Source organism: Pogoniulus pusillus, chromosome Z, assembly GCF_015220805.1.
Source record: "Pogoniulus pusillus isolate bPogPus1 chromosome Z, bPogPus1.pri, whole genome shotgun sequence".
NCBI classification, from domain to species: Eukaryota; Metazoa; Chordata; class Aves; order Piciformes; family Lybiidae; genus Pogoniulus; species Pogoniulus pusillus.
In genome coordinates, this window is record NC_087309.1 from 16,538,562 (window position 1) to 16,555,921 (window position 17,360).

Here is a 17,360-nt window from a genome sequence, read left to right on the forward strand (position 1 = left end):
GTGTAATATGAAGCAATTTGAAGGTGCAGTTGTAGAAAAAATAACCCGGAAGCATTAGGCTGCTATCACCAAACATCTAGCATTCAAGGCTTGCTGTCTCCCCCTCCTTCTCCTCCTCTCTTGCCCAATTCAGGATAAGTGTGAGCACAGAAATCAAACCCCAGTCACCGCCTAGTTGTTCTAAAGAAGGACAGGAAACAGAACATCCCATGAGCAGCTCTCTCCTGTCTGCCTTATTTCTCTTGGACAACTTCAATGTACACTGAACTCTCACATACAATAAGCCTTACAATTTCAAGAAGTATCAGACAACAAGTTATCTCTGAAATATATGTGTGTGTATATATATATATAGGTGTAGTGTCACAAACATGACAAGGATCAGTAACCTAAGTCTCTCCCATTTTCTGGAAAATAAATACATGTTCTACCGTGCAGAGGTATCTGGGAAACACGATGTTCCTTCTCAGCAGCTGTAATCTCAACTTATTTTACCAGGCAGGCATTATGTGAACAGAGAGTAGTGTTTTCCAGAAAGCCTACAAAGGATATAAAAGGTGGTATGGACAGATATGCAGAGCGAGGTGGGAAGGAGGAGAAAAGGAGAAAATGATGTTCATCCAGACTTGAGGCATTAGTGTAACTTTCCTGAGAAGGAACACCACAAAGAAATGGAAAAGACAGGAGCAGTGTCTCAGATGTTTACCACTAGAGATCGTGAAAGGAAGTCAGGCTTCAGTAAAAACAACACAGAGCATCTGATTTCAGCTTTACCACCCTGGAAACAAAATCCTATCTCATTGACCAATACTATAAATTAAAGGTATAAACTGAATCAGAAGCTTGTGCCAGCATGACTTATAAGACACATAGTTACCATGCAAACTCATTATAGGAACAAAAAAATGAATGAACTATATGCAGGACAGAAAAACCAAAAAATCCATCTGCTTGAAAGAGCAGCCTGAGCTTGGAATAAATCATTTCTAGATGGGCAAGACATGCTCTACCAAAACCTGCCTACAAAGCAGACTTTTTTTTTGCAACACACCTAAGGAAACAGTCACTAGAAAGTAGTGAAGGTTTGAGGATTTTAGTTTACCATACCTAAGAGAAAAGAACAACTTTAACACTACAGGATTCAGTTAAAGAGGTGGTTGTCCTGGAGTCCTGTATACCCCTAAGTGCCTCTCCCTCTGTGGTTTGAATGGGAGAGGGAAAGGCGCGAAAAGACCTGTGTGTCCCGTCCCCCCCCCCCAACCCTGCAGGCGTGAAGGGGGTAAGCAAGGGACCCTTCTGGCATGAGGGGTGCCCGTGGAGTGCCCGCGCTGGAATCAGGCTGTAATTGGCTGTGGTCTTCGCGCCTAGGAAGTGGTAACTCTGCTCTTTGTCTAGGAAGGGTATAAATATCGGGGGACTTCCCGCCTTTGGGGGTTCCCACCTTAGAGATGGTGCCTGCCTGAGCGTTCCTGCCTGCCTAAGACTTCTCCCTCCCCGCCTGGCCTGGATAGATTCTGCATAAGGAGCCCCTGGTGCTCTGCTTCCCACCATTAGCACCCTTTGTGCACCTGAATACCTCTTAACAACTCTCTTAACGACAGCATCAGAAGAGAGGGAGAGGACAGGCCGCCGGACCAAGTCAGCCCAACTGTGAGTTATTTCGGCTCAGCTTTATTATTAAGAGGAAAACGTTGTTCTTGTAATAGATCAACAAGCCTTTTCCAACTTCTGACTTCCAAAATAGTCAGATTATCTAAGGTATCCTGTAGATTTTCTCAAACAAACTGAATCTGGTAATTAAAACTAAACTAATTTCTGTACATAGTTTTAGGGGTGGGTTTTCGGGAAAATAAAATAACTCTATTTTTGTATAAATACCTGACTCTGCCACATTAACTCCCTGCCTCCACAACAGTGGTACAGTGGAGATGTAATAGTGGAAGCAAGATATAACTATTTCTCATTGAAAACAAAAATTTCTTCATTGAAAAGAAGAAAAGAAGGTTAGGCTTAATTTTGTCGTTGTACTTACAAAAACTAATCAGAGAGATTTGACATTGCTGGGAACCTGCCAAGTGCAGCAACTTGTACATGAAGTGCCATTCTGAGTCTCTCACTGCAGCTACTTAGCAAAGCAAAGTCACTTCAGATACCTACTTGCCTGAACTCATAGTGCAATCACATGGTCAGTTGTTCCCCACCACTTTCTCCCCGTCAGAGTAAGAGTGCACTAGAATTGAAGCACAGCAGCTAAATGGGTTATATCATGTCAAGTCCTATCAAAAGTTATTTGTAAGTGGAGAGATGGGACAGTGTTTTCCAAACCTAAATGCATTCCAGCTCAGTCAATTCTTTAAAAGACGTTCATAATTTTAAACACAGTTTTAAACTTCATGCACAAACCATAGACTGTTTAATACAGGATGCACCACTCTTTTAAAAGCTCAGCAGTCAGTGACTGTCTTCACATAGTAAGGCTCGCTGCCTATCTACGCTGCAACTGAGTCTTTTTTTCCCAACATGCATAGATATTCCTAGCTTATGTAGCATATATAACACTAACAGAAATAATGTTTCAGGCAAGATTCAAGTCCTTATTACATAATCACCCCTCAGGACCTACAGTCACGGAATACAGTTGTTCTGAAACATTCAAATTTGTAATTTAGTGTTCTTACTGCTATTACTTATGTTATTTAAATAAACTAGACCAAGACACAGCTCTGTTGCTTTCAATGAGAATAATTTTGGTGGCAGACATACACCTTAACTATAACTCTCGTGTAAGGTCTTCAACCTTTGTACTTAAAATTCTGTCTCACTTGAGTATATGAAGGGTTTAAAGACATATACACTGCACAAACAAACAGAGGGCAGGCCAGTGTAAGCTATGACTAGCACAGATACCACAGGTAAAACCTAGCATAGATGAGCTTATCACAACACTTGAAAAGTCCAAATCACATGCTTATATAGTATATTCTGCTGAATGTTTTACTAAAAGTTTTCATTTGCCTTACATTACAGAACACAATCAACATTACTGTGTAGTGCAAATGTGGGAAATGGGTATTCATGGAAAGGTTAGCCTATGACTAATGACTGCTGGACTAGATAATTTTACACAACGTCATCCATGTGACTGAACAGGCAAAAAGTAGATTATTTTTTAAAGAGTACATGAGTTTTAATTCCTCTGTGTCTCTTTGACTAAGTAATGGGATGAGAAGTGAAGGTTTTCTGATTGCAAGTTATTCGTAGACAAATTTCATCATCACTTGAATTAGTAAGGTGAAATTTCCACTGGAAATGGCAGTGTTTAAGGTTCATTAGTACCTAATGATGAACACTGTTGAAACACTAAGACACCAACCATCTTTAATTTGAAGCTGGGACCTCTCTGTAGTAAAAAGCCTGTGGGAGCTGCTGAATGGTCCAGCAGGTGTCAGGGATGCAGATATTCTTGGTAGGAATACGTTTCCTTATTTAGAGCTATGATACTGCTCATGATGACGTCATTTCAGCAGTGAAAAATATAGCTGGATCTGCTCTTTCCTATGTTGTATAAATCGCTTGACCTCAATCAGATCACTGCTGATTTACACTTGTGTAAATGAAGTCAGAATCAAACCCATGGCACTTACAAATGTAGGCCAGAGAAAGCATTACTCATAGACAAGAAACAACCCTTTAGGGAAGGAAAAAAAAAAATCATGCAAATATTCTTAATAAGGAAGACAAGATAGAAAAACAAGTATGAATGAAATGCAATCAAGAACTGCTCTGAGAGGAGATTTGCTTCTAACTTTATGATGTTGCGTCAGCTGATCTTGAAGTAGCATATGCCCAAAATATGACCTATCTGAAAGTTGTTGTATATAATTCTTTACCAGGGACTCAACCCCTGTGCTTGGCTTTGAAGGTATCTGAGGGTGCTCAGCTACTTGCAGGATCTGAAATAATATAATCGCTCAGTTCTATTAATAGGGATTTTTTGGATGTTTTTATTATTATTTTGTTGTTGTGATCCAGATTTGCCCTCAAATCATTGCACATTATCTATTTATTTATGCATAAACAGTGACATTATGGTTTGGAGAATAGAGGCACTTTGATGGGAGGTAAACTTGACTAGCCTATGGGAGTTTACTGCTATGCATATAAATGAGCCCATACATACAAATATGCAGAGCAGATAAGTGAAAATATACAGCATCTCTTTAAAATGAAATACTTTGATTGCTCCAATCACAAGAAGTTGTAAAACTACCCTGAAGAATTAACAGCCTCAGTACATGCTAACTACATCCATCATAAATTCGTCTTTAGTTTCTGTTATCATATCACTGTCTCTTGGGACCCCCAGTCCTGTCATCATTTGCCCTTTATAATTTATTCAGCTTGTACTTGCCTGAATCCTTTCTTCTTATCATTCATCTTTAGAGTTGTACATAAAATTAGATTGATCCTCCTATGCAGACATGTCAGAGATAAAAGCTGTCATTGAATAACACATAAAACAAATGAAGGTCCAGCAAAAGCTTTTGTTGAATAACTTGGAAAGCATCCTTTGAGAGCTAAGAGGTGTAACATTAGAAAGTCAAAACAATGCTATTTTATAATTGATTTTTTTTGCACACCATTTTTCAATTGTCACCAAATCTCAAACACAACTGAGAAGTCTTGTTCCTATTTTGTACATCAAACTAAGCTTGATTAACCACCACAAATGTGATGAATACAGCACTCTCAGATGAGATAACAGCATGCATCCAATACACTACTTCTGTCAGAATGCTTACTCTGTATTTTTTTTTTTCTTCAAAGCTTTTTGGACTGAGTAGCAGAAATAGTTTACTTTGTATTCTGGAGGTTTCTGTATAGGGATACAGAAGCCAATCTTTAACTAGTGAAATGGAACTTTAATGTTTACCAAGCAGATAGGACCCAGGTGTTTCATCTCATCTGGTGAACAGAACAACACTGTCAAACTACAGGGATTTTTAGCAAATGGAAAGTGCATGTAGTTTCCCCTCCTTCTCTTGTCCCATCCTTTCAATAGAGCAAGGCCCAAAAATAATTCCACTCTCTAGTTGATCAGAAGGAGGAAACAAGAGTTAAATGAGTAAGTTTTTAACTATGACATTGACTATCAAAGATAGTAAAGCACTGGGGAATTTCTAAAGAACTAGTCTTTTGCAAGTCTTTTACCTCTGCTTTTACTCCTTTATATCTTAATTTTTACCTTCAGAAAACAGACATGTTTCTCACAAGGGAACAATTAAATGTGTTTTCTCTCAAAATCTAAAGGGCATGGTGAGCAGGTTTGTGCTCAGTAGGCTAGTTTAATCACTGGAACCTATCCAGCCTTCCACTGCTGACCATACTGCTGACCATACTGCAATTTACATTGGTAAAAAAAAATTGTGAAATTGGAAAAATGTGGCAATATAGTATCAGTTTTGGTATATCACAGCATGCAGAGTGATGGGTGGTTTAAGGGTCTTCTAACAAGCCATCAAAACATTAAAGAAAGACAGTAAGACTGCAAAATTACAGCAAGGACTACTTGAACAGTGAAATGTGCTGGATTTCTAAAGCCCACCTGACACTTTTTTTTTCTCAGTTAGGTCTTATTACAAGGATTCAAGAAGGGATAAATTTTGCAAGACACACTGTCACTTCCTACCCATTAAAAAAAAAATAAACAACCAAACAACAACAAAGGAAACAAAACAGGTGAAACCAAATTTAATTTCACTATAGAAATTTTGTCTGTCTGTTTAAAATTGGGTTTCAGTTTTACAAGCTCACTTGCCCTCTAATGTTAAAAATGCATATCTTTGTATATGATTAATAAAACCAAATAGATATTTTTCTAGATGGTAGAAGAGAAAAAGTGTGCCAGAACAGGTAGGAAGAAAACTACGTATGTTATGGACTGAGAAATTTAGCATACGAGTACTACCCTTCCTCTCAAAAGGAACAGATACTGTAAGAAAAATGGGTCCTTATCAAAGTTTGAGTAAGGGCTGTGGATGGCATATCAACAGATTATTATCTGCTCAATTTCATAACTATTATTTGTAATTCTTACAGGGAGGTATTAACTTTTTGTAAAGAGGCAGTGCCTTCAATGAAGTATACAGGAAGTATTCACTTGTTTGCCCAAAAAAAGAATTGAGAAAATAATGTCACTGAGCTAATCATATATAAGCTCAATTTAGTTGTGCTATAAGTACAACTAGATCTTGATAGTTTAATTACACTTCTCAGCACTATTCTCTGTCACATGGTTCCAAAAGAACAAAGAAAGTTGAGAAAAATTAGTTTCACTGTAAATCACAATCAACATATCTAACACTTAAAATATGACTTTATTTTCCTGATTTAATTTCCTGTGGAGCTTTGTGGGGCAAATACATAATATCATACAAAACTGGCAGGTAGACAATTATCATATGCCCTGAATTGTCATTGTATAATTGACTTTCCACCCTCCTGACTTTTCCTCAACACCATGGACTTTCATTTTTATATTGCATTTGATCATTGAGAGACATATAAATTTGAGGACTCTTAAAGGTGAATCAAGTTTTACTCTATCTACTTTCTCCTCCTTCCCCACATTACTCTTCCTTGCTTAATTTGCTATTTATAATGTTGGAGAGGAAAGAAAAAAAAAGTTTCCCACTATGAAGGATTAGCGTAGATTATGGTGAACAGTGTTAATTATAGGTGGGGAAAGAGAATAGTGCATCTCTTCAATCTGTTCTTGATTTCCCCCGTGTCCGTCTGGCTGGTAATAAGCCTTCTTTAATCTGGCAGTCCCCTCGGTAAAATCAGCACCACGGACAGCAATATTGATTGCTTCTGAGAAACCATCACAGCTGCTCAACCAAATTATCTTTGATATGTGACCTTTAATGTAATTACCGCAACATCAAAGCATTTCTATAAATTATTAAAGAACTAATATACTTCATCATCCAGTTACTTTATTATATGTAAAATAAACAATCACAAGTAAACATTAGAATCTGAGTTTTCAGACACTTGCAAAGTGTTCTCTACACCTATGTACACACCCAGATAAATTAACTTTCTGATTTAGGCAAGATTGTCTCAAACTACCCAAAAGAGATTAAATCATTTAAATTAAGAGGATTGAACTAATAATTTTATGTTTTACATTTCACCCTAGTTGCTTCAAAACATCTACCAAGATTCCTTCCTGCCCAAAACCTAAGTGCTGTAAAAACTTTGTTAATCAATACATACCTGCTAGAAGTCTTTTGGTTGTTCCACAAGATGACTTTATGTTGCACATATTTTACACAGCATACACAGAAAGTAATTACTGTAAAATATGTGCATGCAGCCACCCCACTAAACCCAAAGTGCTACGCAGATAAGATGTGAGGCATCTGAATTTGGACACAAAACTCCTGGTGCCTTACCATTTCCATACATTAGCATTTGCAAGCATATTACTAAAAATGTCTGAGTCTTGTAGTTTATAATACAAACCATAAACAGCAATATTGCTAGAGCAGGTAAAATGCATAGTATACCAGGGGATCAAAGAAGTAACTTGATCCAAGAGCTCACTGTAGCATTATTTTTTTTTTCTTGTACAGGGTTTGCTAATTATTTTGATATCTCTTCAGAAGTGCTGTTTATGCTACAGACAGCAGAGGGTCAAGAGAAAGCATTATATACATGTCATTTTTGAACTCATATGGATGAGAACTTAGACCTCTGATCTTAAGAGTGATTTTTATTTTATGATGATGAACTACACTTGATATTGTTGGTGTATGTTATCAAGAACAGTCAGGTAAGCCATAAATAATTCTCTACTACTCACATAGGAACCATAAAACAGTATCCATACATGATAGTTTATCAAGAGACAAGGTTGGTTTCCTTAATTAAACTGCAGTGACATCATTCTAAGGATAAGTTCAAAAATTTGGCAGATGCTGTATGCCAAGAGTTTGCTGGTGGACAGTAAACATTTATACGGAGACAAAAAGAACAAGGAATTATAGAGGTGGGAGAACTCAGTGCTCAGAACTGTCAGAAACCTGGTTGCTATTTTAGACAGAATTCATTGTTCCTAATTCAATCAGATTCCAGTGCATCACTTCAAAGTGTAAAACAAAACAGGAAAGTCTTCAGAAGTCAGCATGGTTGGTATGGAATATGTAATACAAATTACATATACTAAATCTGAAATCAGTCCATATTACAACTGAAAGAAGCCTTGATCCTACAAAAAGTGGTTGAATTTTGCCACTAAGACAACAATTTTGACTTCAAGTTTTTTGTGATTTGAAATCCATAAAATGCAGATTGAAATTCAGAACTGTGAATGTATAAATAATCAATTAATGAAATATGTTAAAAGCCCTAAATAATTATCTCTTGCCCTCCTTCCCAGCTCTGGGCCCTCAGTTCCATTGACCCACTGACTACTTGAAAATATTCCCTTCACAGAACTTCAGGATGAGATTTTAACCTGACAGAGAATATATGAGCTCCATTATGCAAGTCTGGCTCCTAGTGAGGAAAGCAACAGTTTCAGTGAAAAGGATTGGAATTCCACATAGTATCTTTAAATGCACTTTACCCTATCCTATTAAACACAACCATTAATCTCTAGTTTTGATAAATATATTTCAATTTCAAACATATTCCACAACATTTCAGGCAAAATACTGCATGAAACATCCATATTCAAAATTTATACATCCAAGCCTATTATTCAAATGAGAAAGAAATAAAAAGAAAACATTACCTGTTAAGGGGGAAATGAAAAGTTAAAAGGGAAAAAAAAATCCTAAGACCTACCAAGATTCAGGTTACTTTCAATATGTGACTAATAAATGTCTAAGAAAAAAAAATCATTCAGAGTGAGTTATCAGATAACCTAAAAATATTTTTAGGGGATGAAGCATTGTATATATTTACATACAGCATTGCCTTTGCAGAAAAACATAGATGTAGATGAGCAAGTGTGTGGGCATTCCATACTGGCAAGGTGGCATAGAGAAAGGTAAATAAACTCAAGGTGATGAATAAAGAGCAGAGCAGAACCAAGACTTTGTTCAGAAACATAGAGCAATTGATGTGTCTTAGTTTTGTGGAAAGGTAGGCTATGGGTATGCAGAACTCACTCATTCAAAACCAGCTAGTAACATTATAATTCAGGATCAATTTCCTCTCAGTATGGGTGCAACTTGGAAACCTCAGGATCCCACTTATATTTACCTGATTACTGACTTCTGTGTCATTGCTAAACCAGACCTATTCAAGTCACAAGCACTTGGCTGTTTCCAATCCATGTACCTTGGCTGAATCTAAATAGTCTCCCTCCTCTCTCTCTTCTTCTGGTTACTGCTAAACTAGAAACCCACTCCAGGACCAAAGGTCTTTCTCATATAGTGCTGATTCTATTTTTAGTTCTGCTTGTGTTGTCTGAACCTTAGATCTTGCTCATGTGAATAATTTTCCTCATTATCGTATGTTTGTCACTCCTCTCTCTCTGCTTGTCTCACTGCCTTTCCAATCTGCTACAGCTGCTGAATACTAAAGTAACTGGGTCAAACCACTTTGTCATAAAGAATATGTTTTCGTTCTGTGATAACTCAATAATATGATCTGTTTCTTGATGTTGCCACACCTTGCTTCAGAGAAGAAAAACAGTACGAGGCAGCATTTTATGAGCACTTCTAGTATTTTGTTACAGTGGTTAGAGCCCTAAAGGTTGAGTAAGACTGACGAAACTCATCCCACAAACAGTTAATTAGTGTTTCTCTGATTCTTGATCAAAGAAAAAAGCTTTTTTGTTTCATTTGTGGAAATCATTTGGGTGGATGGTAGTATCCTGATTTTAGCACAACAAAAATAATGAATCATCCAAGCAAATGGAGATACTATGCTTCCAAACTTAAGCTTCATATGTAACCTCCTCCAAATTAAAACAAAACAAAAGAAGTTATCAAACTGGACTCAGACTCACCCCTGGCAGCGTCTTCTGTTCATGCAGTGCACTCTGGGCCTTTAAAGCAGACTCCCTTTCGCAGTATGTTAGGAAGGCACAGCCTGTAAACAAAAGGGCAAAACCTCACTGAAAGCAGTGCTTCACAAACAATCTGCTTAAAATTGAGACATAGAACAAACCAATTTTCTGTAATCACCCCATTTCAGGTAACTCAATCATAAAAATCGTTCCTCCCTAAGTTTGTAGTAAAGAGTCAACAAATTAATTTCTTCTGATAAAGTTAGAATGCAGTCCTGATAAAAAATGAACAAGAGCGTGGGTACAAGTGCTTACTTTTGCTTTAAATGTATGGTTACGTGTCAGGTACAGGATTTTAGATCTTAAAAACTCAGGGTGGCAAGAATCATAGAATCATAGAATCAATCAGGTTGGAAGAGACCTCCAAGATCATCCAGTCCAACCTATCACCCAGCCCTTTCCAATCAACTAGATCATGGCACTAAATGCCTCATTCAGGCTGTTTTTGAACACCTCCAGGGATGGTGACTCCACCATCTCCCTGGGCAGCCCAAGGAGGGATCTCATTCCTGCTCCAGCAGCAGTACTAAGAACAAGTCCTTTAGTGCCACAGTGTGCTGAAAGTCTCATACTCTTCTCTTGTACCAAGTTATTCAAGTGAAGGGCATTCAAGGACCACAAGACTTCTTACTACAGAGGACTATGCATATTATTTAGCCTGACATGCATCCACAAGTATCCACTTGCATCTTCCTTGTTTTCATCACACCATGTTCTTTCAACCATGCAAACAAAACACAGCAATGCCCCCAAAAACACTTGGATACATCCATGCTGCTTTACAGATCATTACATCTTCAGAGATGTTCTGAAGGATCATGTCTCATATCCTTAAAAGATGTCTTATCATCTACAAAGGCTGTATCTTGGTCATCAGTTCAAGTCTGCTTTACCTTCTCTACCCTCTTTCATGGTCACATTTTGGTGAAACTTGTTCATATTGCAACGTCTGATGCTGTTTGTGTGTCTGTTGGATGTGATCAGATTATTCCATCTTACTGCAGTATACTGAAAATCTGCCAGTTCCTGCAGCAAAAGACATGCTTGTTATGCAGAGGACATTTTCTCTGAAGTTACTAGAGAATGTCTGCAACCTCGTCAGCTCCTTGAAATGGAGGTATCATTATCTTTCAAGGTTCAGGCACCATGTCCATCAACTGTGGGCAACTTCCAAGTGCAGTGCAAGTACAGAGAAGCTGCCAAAGAAACAAATGTGTCCTATAACCTCATCTTGACCCACCCACCTAATGCCCATGCATATGGAAAAGTACACATCAGGTAAGTAAACAGTAGATTAGAAGGGTTTGGTTTTTTTTTATCTCTGATCACCAATGTGATCTTTTTCTCCACATAATGTTTGTTTTTTTTTTCCAGATGGTTTCTTAGACAACATTATTGAAGAAACATAAACATGTTCTTTTCTTCTTCACAATGTTTTAAATAAATTAGCTTGCACGAGTCACTAGGGGTGTTTTGTTGTTTGTTTGTTTGTTTTTCCTATCAATGTATGTATGTATTTTCTTACAGACTGTCCTGTGGAAGTCATTCTACTCATTTCACACTGAAGGCACAAGCTGAATTTATGTTTCAATTTGTCATGGAAAAATTCCAATTTCTGCCTTATTTCTTACCCTGTATTGTTTTCTGAAGGTCATGTTCTTTTCAGTTTATTAAAGCAAATAACATTTGCTATGTCTGAGTAACTGAGACTCAACTGTGGAAGATGACAGTCAAGAAAAGAAACTGGACAACATCAGAAGCTTATATACTTTAATTGGAATTATATGAATTTGTTCCTTTCTAATTTTAAATAAATTTTCATTTAGTCTGTATTTACCAGAGAAGAAAAAACTGTGACAGAGAGCTTACAGCCAGCAGAAGTAATGGATTGAAAAAGATCCTTAAAAGCCACCCATAGCTTGATAATCAAATGGGAAACTATGCTTAAATTTAATTTCAGTGCTAAATCACAAGCTGAATGCTCTCTGTTGACTAGACACAATAAGAAAGTCTCCATTTAGTAGCAGACATGGAGCAGCTGATACAGTCTAATTAGGCACATCATAGTGCACTGTTATAGAGATAAACTATGCAGTGTAAAGCTCCTATAATGATAGCTATATTTTTTCTTCTCATTGTGATGGCCATGACGACAGTTCAGGGTAACAATGTCCTGCAATTCCTACCATATCAGGATTGTAATTCAGACTAAGTAGACAGAAGACTATTTCTCTCTGAAGAGGCAAAATTTCCTTCCAGAATCCAAACAAAATGTTTGTGGCATTACATTCTCACCAGTGACAAAATTCCACTGTCTTCTCCAAACATGTTCACAAAAGTGGTAGAAGTATCAAACTCATAAAGGAGTAGACTGTGTCTGAACATCACTGATTTCCTAAATGAGTTGTTAAATCAATAAAGGCTTTGATATAAAAAAATAAATCTATTTTCTCCATGGTCAGACAAAGTGTATTTTTCAGGGAAAAACAAACAAACAAATAAACAAAACCACCCCCAAAACAACCTAATTTACTTTCAGTAGTTCTAAACTGCTTATATACAGTAAATTCCATGCCAGCAATGACCAGCTTGAATAATGTAGGACTAATGTTCATAACAAGTCTCATGTCCTAACTTGAAAAGACCAACTCATGGATACTTCTGTCTTTACTTATTGTAAGATTGGTCAAGACACAAAGCCAGCATATGGCATTGTCTAGAGTAGTATTTTTCAAACATATTAACATGGGGCTTATGATTTTTTTTTAAAAAATATATTTATTTATTAATATTATTTATTATTTATATTATTTATTTATATTACTCCATCCTGCAAGCATTTCCGTATTTCAGCTCCTTGTGCATTAAAACAAAAGGTAATGAAATTTCTTGCCCCAACACTAATGTGCAAAGGACTGACCAGCTATCTCCATGCTTAATGGAATGACAACTGTAGCACCTTTTTCACGAGTTATTCTTTCAATATGCATCCCTATGAGGAGAATATTGCTTAAAGAACAGAGCACTAAATATTTAGGTTAACTCTACGGGATACACCACCCTAAACAAGAGTCTTGAAATTATGTCATGCGAAGCAGCTATAATGACTTTTACAGAGAAAATTCGAACTGGTGAAATGTTGGGGTACTTTTCCAGTTTGATTTCCCAGACTGAAAACAATTCCAGAACAATCAGTTTTCCCCACTGAAACTTCTGATTGTGTATGGAACCACTTATGTCACAGAAAAATAACCCATAATATTTCAGTAGTAAACTCTTAAGTAGCTCAACAGTTTACTGCTACCAGCAGTTTGGCCTGGATGTGAATTTGATTTTTGCATGAAAGTATTCATTTCCCATTGCAAACTATTTGCACTACTCAGCCCACTCCTAAAGCCTATGTTCAACAGTATAATTTTTGAACACATCTCTCAAGGAAACACAGGCGGAACATTCTGTTTTGGGTTTTTTTTTTTCTGTACGGGTGACAACTGAGTAAGTATAGTGCTTGAGAATTATGCCTGGATTTGAAATTTAAAAAATCTGATTGACTAATTAGTGATAATGAAGGACTTGCTCCTAGCTGTTCCTAATTTCAATTCCATCTCTCTCAAACATGCTGAGTTTTCCAGACATATGTCAATCATCTGAAAGATGCTTTGTTTGGATTGTTTTTTCCAACTGTTCATTTACTACCAGTGGACAGATTTTGGGCTAGCACATAAACATCTGGAAACTCCCAGCTGGCAATTAACTCTCAACTTATTGAACTGCAATCTTTTTGAAACATGAGGATGTATCAAGTGGTCTCCTGGGAAACAAGATTGTTAAAGTGGAAACAAAAACAAGAGCTTGAGATGGGAGAAAATAAGAAAAACATCAAACAAACAAACAAATCATAAAACAAACAAACGTAAAAGCTCTATTTTAATTTTACCTCCAGGGAATTCAATAACATAAATAATGATCACATAGAATACAGATGGATAATGATTGTGCTTAAGGTAGTGTCAACCCCACAGTAAGAGCATTGAAGCTTTGAAACAACCTGGGAGACAAAACTGTCACAGGACACATTCTGAGATAAAAAGAGTAATTCTGGAAATCAAGAAATATTTCACTCAGACAGTAGTAGACCAGAGATGCGTGTTTCATCTTTCAAGCTCTTGGTCTGTGTTTAAGAGAGCTTTTCCCCTGAAAATAGTTTGTTGCTTAAAGATTCAGTGATCTTACACTTAAGAAAACTCTTACCTTAAAATCTACATCTCAGATTATGTCTCCCAGTTAAGATTTCAAAGTGAAAAAGATTTTTTTTCCCACTTTAACTTTCTCAGCATTGCATGTCTGGATTTGAAACAATTCTCATTTGCTCTGTCTGCACTGGACTGCTCAAGGTTAAATCACTTGAGGGTTTCAGAGATTGAGTTGAATTTTCTTGAAGGGGACACAATCAATAAAGAGTTTTGGAACTGGAAATGTTTTATCCAATTTCTTCATCTCTTTCTCTCTGTGATTAACTACCTGCTGACGAAAGCTCACATCTTTGCTGGTAAAGAACATTCACTTGGCTAGAATTTTCTTTTTCTCCATCTCCCTTGCTGCACAACTACTGAAAACTAAGTGTTTAGAGGAAAAGACAAAAATATTTCCAGAAATCAGCTTCCCTGTCAAATATATTGCAAGGCAAATTAACATCCGAAATGCCTTGTCTTATGGAACTCTATTTTTTTTAATCTTATGTTATTTTCCATTAACTATTGCAATGCTATTTTCCTACTATAGATAACAGGAGAGAGGTCTCTATGTAAAGGGACACACTCATATAGACCCATGAACCAATATCAAAACCAAGTTAGAAGTACAAATTTGGAAATTCAGAAGTCAATTCAATTCAGAGAATTTTAGCTCAACTGATTTTTTTTCCTTGTATTTTGAAATGAGACATAGATACAAACAATCACAATCAGAGCCCTTCCTCAGACTAAATAGTGTTTAATTATATTTAGTTGTGTCCAGGCAGATGTCAGAAAAATTGATGTCTGTGTATCAGAGTAACTGTTAGCGTGTGTAAGAATTTCAACACAACTCAGATAATGGTCTTATCTTGGCTTTTGATAACAAGTACTGTTTTAATAGAAACTCCAGTTTTAAAAACTTGACATTTCTCATAGGAGGTTTCAATGAAATATTTCACCATGAAGTGTTTTCTTGACCTCGCATTATCAAAACCTACAACTGCTTCCAGGGTAGTCAGCAGTTTGGACTATAATCTAAATCAGGCTAATAAGGTCTTGAGCTCAGGGCTTCTACACATCAGAGCAGAGTGCACTGTCAGTGGCAGTCTATCTCAATTTCTTCTTAAGTAACTCCACAGTTACCTTGCCTCCATCCCATGCAGAACTATAACACTTTTGATCTCTCAAACTTTTTACCCCAGTATAAGGGAATCTTCTGGCTCTGTTTCACCTGGGTATGTTTCTCCTGGGGTCTTAAAAGCGTCTTGCAAGTTGCTTTGAATGGTCTTTTGCTGATTTGAGATAAGGTACAGAATGATTTGAGATAAGGTACAGAATGAACCATTGATTTGACACAGCATATACACGGTCCCATTTTCCCCCAGCTGCCAAAATTTTAGCTTTAAATTTCATCTTGAAACTTCTGAAATACTTTTGATCATTTAAGTCCAAGTCAGCCCAAGATTCCTTGCTCAAATTTCTGCAAATCTAGACATCCAGAACATTATATTTCCCAGGACTCCCAGGACGGGTGTCTATTTTCTACACACAGAGCAAACCTTCACTAGAGAAATAACAATGCAGTTTACTGAATAAGGTAGTTGTCTACCAAAGAGAATGTTAATGTGATTAACAGAGCCTGAAAATGCTTGATGTTTTGAGTTACAGTAGAAAATCTATTTTAAAATAGACAAGGGTCACTTCAGCTTCTCATTTTTTGTTTGTTAAGTGTGGGCTTCATGTAGTAAGGAGATGTGTATATTCTCAGGCTCTATTAAAGTATTAGGGTCTGCCTTTGATTTTAAAGTGTGCCTTTGATTTTAAAAGTTTGACTTTAAAGTGAATCTGATGACTGGATTATTTTTTTGAACCAAGCAAGAGTGTTCGTAGTATTTCAGAATTTAATCACTGATAAGAAAGTCAAGAGCAGACTCTAGGCACACTCAAGTGAGATAGAAAGCAAGCAGGTTCCATCTTCTACACATGAAGGAAACATCAAGTGTTAAGTTAAACTTGGCATAGTTCAGTCTACTTAAAATTAAACCCCAATATATTTCTTTGTGCTTCATTCTAAATTGCAACCTCAGGAAAAAAAAAAACAAACCCAAACAAACAACCCAAAAACATGCTGTCTTCAAAATGTCTTGTTTCCAGTGTGGTGATCGCAGAGGAAATATAGAAGGTGATGATTTTTTTTCTGATTTAGTGGTGAAAATTAGTAATATAACTAGAAACAATCCTGTTCTTAAAAGACTACTGTTTGCATTCAGACAACTATGGGTTAAATCCCCTTAGAGTATAGGCATTAATTAGACTATGTACCTGCTGTTCCGGGTCTCCCCTTTTGAGCTCCTTAGCAGCATATGAATAAGTCAGTGGATTTTCTGAAACAGCTGTTTCAGAAACTTTTGCCCCTCCTTATTTTGTTGACTTTCAGTCCATTTATTTTTGGGGAGACTTCCAGAATTCTCAACTAGTTTCCAGAGATTGTACTTTTACTAAAACCAAAACCAACCAACTAAATTAATTTTTAATGCTTTAAATTTTGGAGCATCTCAAGTGAAATAAAACTAAAGGAAATAGATGTCCAAATAATTTAGATTCTTATGCCACACAGAATTTTTCCAAGCTTTGTCTTTTCTGCATATACATAGGACTGCTCTGGGTTTACTTCTTTTATTGCCCATAATCTTTCAACAGGTTGAGGAACAGACATTTCTTCAAAAATAACATCAAATCTGTTTGCAAGAAATGCATTTGTATTTATGAACATGAGAAAAGCTAGCATTTTTAATCCTTAAAAAAATGACAGTGAAGATCTTATTTTGATGTAGTATCAAATGATTAGTTATTTATGTTTTTGTCTCAAAAAACTTGCATGTAGCCTGTTCTAGATATAAACTTGTGATACAAAAAGCCTCGCAATCTCTCTTCTTTCAGACAAGGTATATGTGTCTATATAGACTTCAAACATTTCAAGCTCAAATTTGAAAATAAAAGGCATTGAAAGAAATAAAGGAAAGAAGAGCTAATACTAG

At 36.6% G+C, this 17,360-nt stretch overlaps 1 protein-coding gene across 11 annotated transcripts in view; it reads right to left on the bottom strand.

Moving 5' to 3' along the window:
- CELF4 (CUGBP Elav-like family member 4) overlaps nt 1-17,360 on the bottom strand; it is an 869,014-nt gene that overhangs the window by 738,633 nt on the left and 113,021 nt on the right. For all 11 annotated transcript variants that reach the window (XR_010301405.1, XR_010301404.1, XM_064140834.1 and 8 more), the window contains exon 2: nt 10,028-10,110. Coding sequence is in view for 9 of the 11 variants with exons in the window: in XM_064140834.1 (XP_063996904.1) it covers nt 10,028-10,110 (83 nt within the window). In the remaining 2 variants the exon portion in view is untranslated. The remainder of the gene's footprint in view (nt 1-10,027; nt 10,111-17,360) is intronic.